General features: G+C 49.3%; 1 protein-coding gene across 2 annotated transcripts in view; it reads right to left on the minus strand.

Annotated features, from left to right (window-relative positions):
• The window catches only part of ART4 (ADP-ribosyltransferase 4 (inactive) (Dombrock blood group)), a 21,455-nt gene extending 20,794 nt beyond the window's left edge, over nucleotides 1-661 (minus strand). Inside the window, exon 1 of one of the 2 annotated variants that reach the window (XM_045288477.1) lies at nucleotides 212-657. In XM_045288477.1, coding sequence (XP_045144412.1) covers nucleotides 212-478 — 267 coding nt within the window. In that variant the 5' untranslated portion in view covers nucleotides 479-657. Of the gene's footprint in view, nucleotides 1-211 lie in introns of both variants that reach the window. The other variant, XM_004713802.4, reaches the window with a different exon arrangement.
• Nucleotides 662-1,007: the final 346 nt, after the last annotated feature.

Below are 1,007 nucleotides of genomic sequence, written 5' to 3' on the forward strand. Positions count from 1 at the left end.
GAAATAACAAGGCTGTTAGCTTCTATAGAGCCAAACTTATAAACTGTAAAGCCTCCCACATTTAAATAACCGTTCCCCACACCGTTCTCGGGCATTATTGGCTAAAATGTCGGAATGAAATTACATTCATTACGTCCCAGTAGCCTGTGGTTGCGCGCATCTGGAGGGTGCTTCCTACAGAGATCAGCTCCCGACGTGGCTTGCTGCCTACCTGAGAGCTCCCAGCGGGTCTCTGCAGACTGAGCAGCAGCAGCAAGAGGGGCAGCAGGCTCCTCCGCAGGCAGGTGCTCCATCCAGGAGCCAACATCATTGAGAACAGACTCTTGCATCTGCTGGTCAGCGCTGTGCCTTCACTTGTGTTAAAAGTGCTTCTTCGCCCTTGCAGCCTCATTCCAAAGTAAGCTCTTAGAATTCTCCTGGGTTTCCTTTCAGTGAGTCTCACCAAAACACTGCCTGGCTTGTACCTGTGTTTAGACATCTGTGCACCATCAACAGCCAGCAGCTTCTCCGAGGGAAGACATTGACCCCACTTTATTTGTGAAGTTGAAATCTCTGAAAATCAGCCAGACAAGTGCACCAAATAAGGCTCTCTAAAGTGCGCCCAAGTTAATTTCTAAATTCAAAAAACAATCCCTTATCTGGTCTGAGTTCAGGGGAATTCCAAAACCGGTTGAGGGTCAGGCTCAGCCTTTATTTTCCCAACAGGACAGGAAAAAGCATGCCCTGCTTGGGCCAGGACACATTATCTTGAGCCCCAGGCTTCCACTGCGAATGATAGGGTTGGCATGGGCAGGGCTGTGGTGATGCTCCCTCAAGGTGGGCCAGTGTTGAGGCCATCTGGTGCCGCTGATAGGCCCTGGCCAGGACCAGCAGTCACAGAGCCGCACCCTCTTTTGGACTATTGTCACAGCAGCCAGTCTTTTTGTTTTTAAACATTTTACAGTGATTTGGGTGAAAGTTTACAGAACAAATGAGCTTTCTATTCAACAGTTGTCGAGGTCCATTAG

Source organism: Echinops telfairi, unplaced genomic scaffold (genome assembly GCF_000313985.2).
Source record: "Echinops telfairi isolate 266 unplaced genomic scaffold, ASM31398v2 ScPeMD7_21;HRSCAF=78, whole genome shotgun sequence".
Classification (NCBI taxonomy): domain Eukaryota; kingdom Metazoa; phylum Chordata; class Mammalia; order Afrosoricida; family Tenrecidae; genus Echinops; species Echinops telfairi.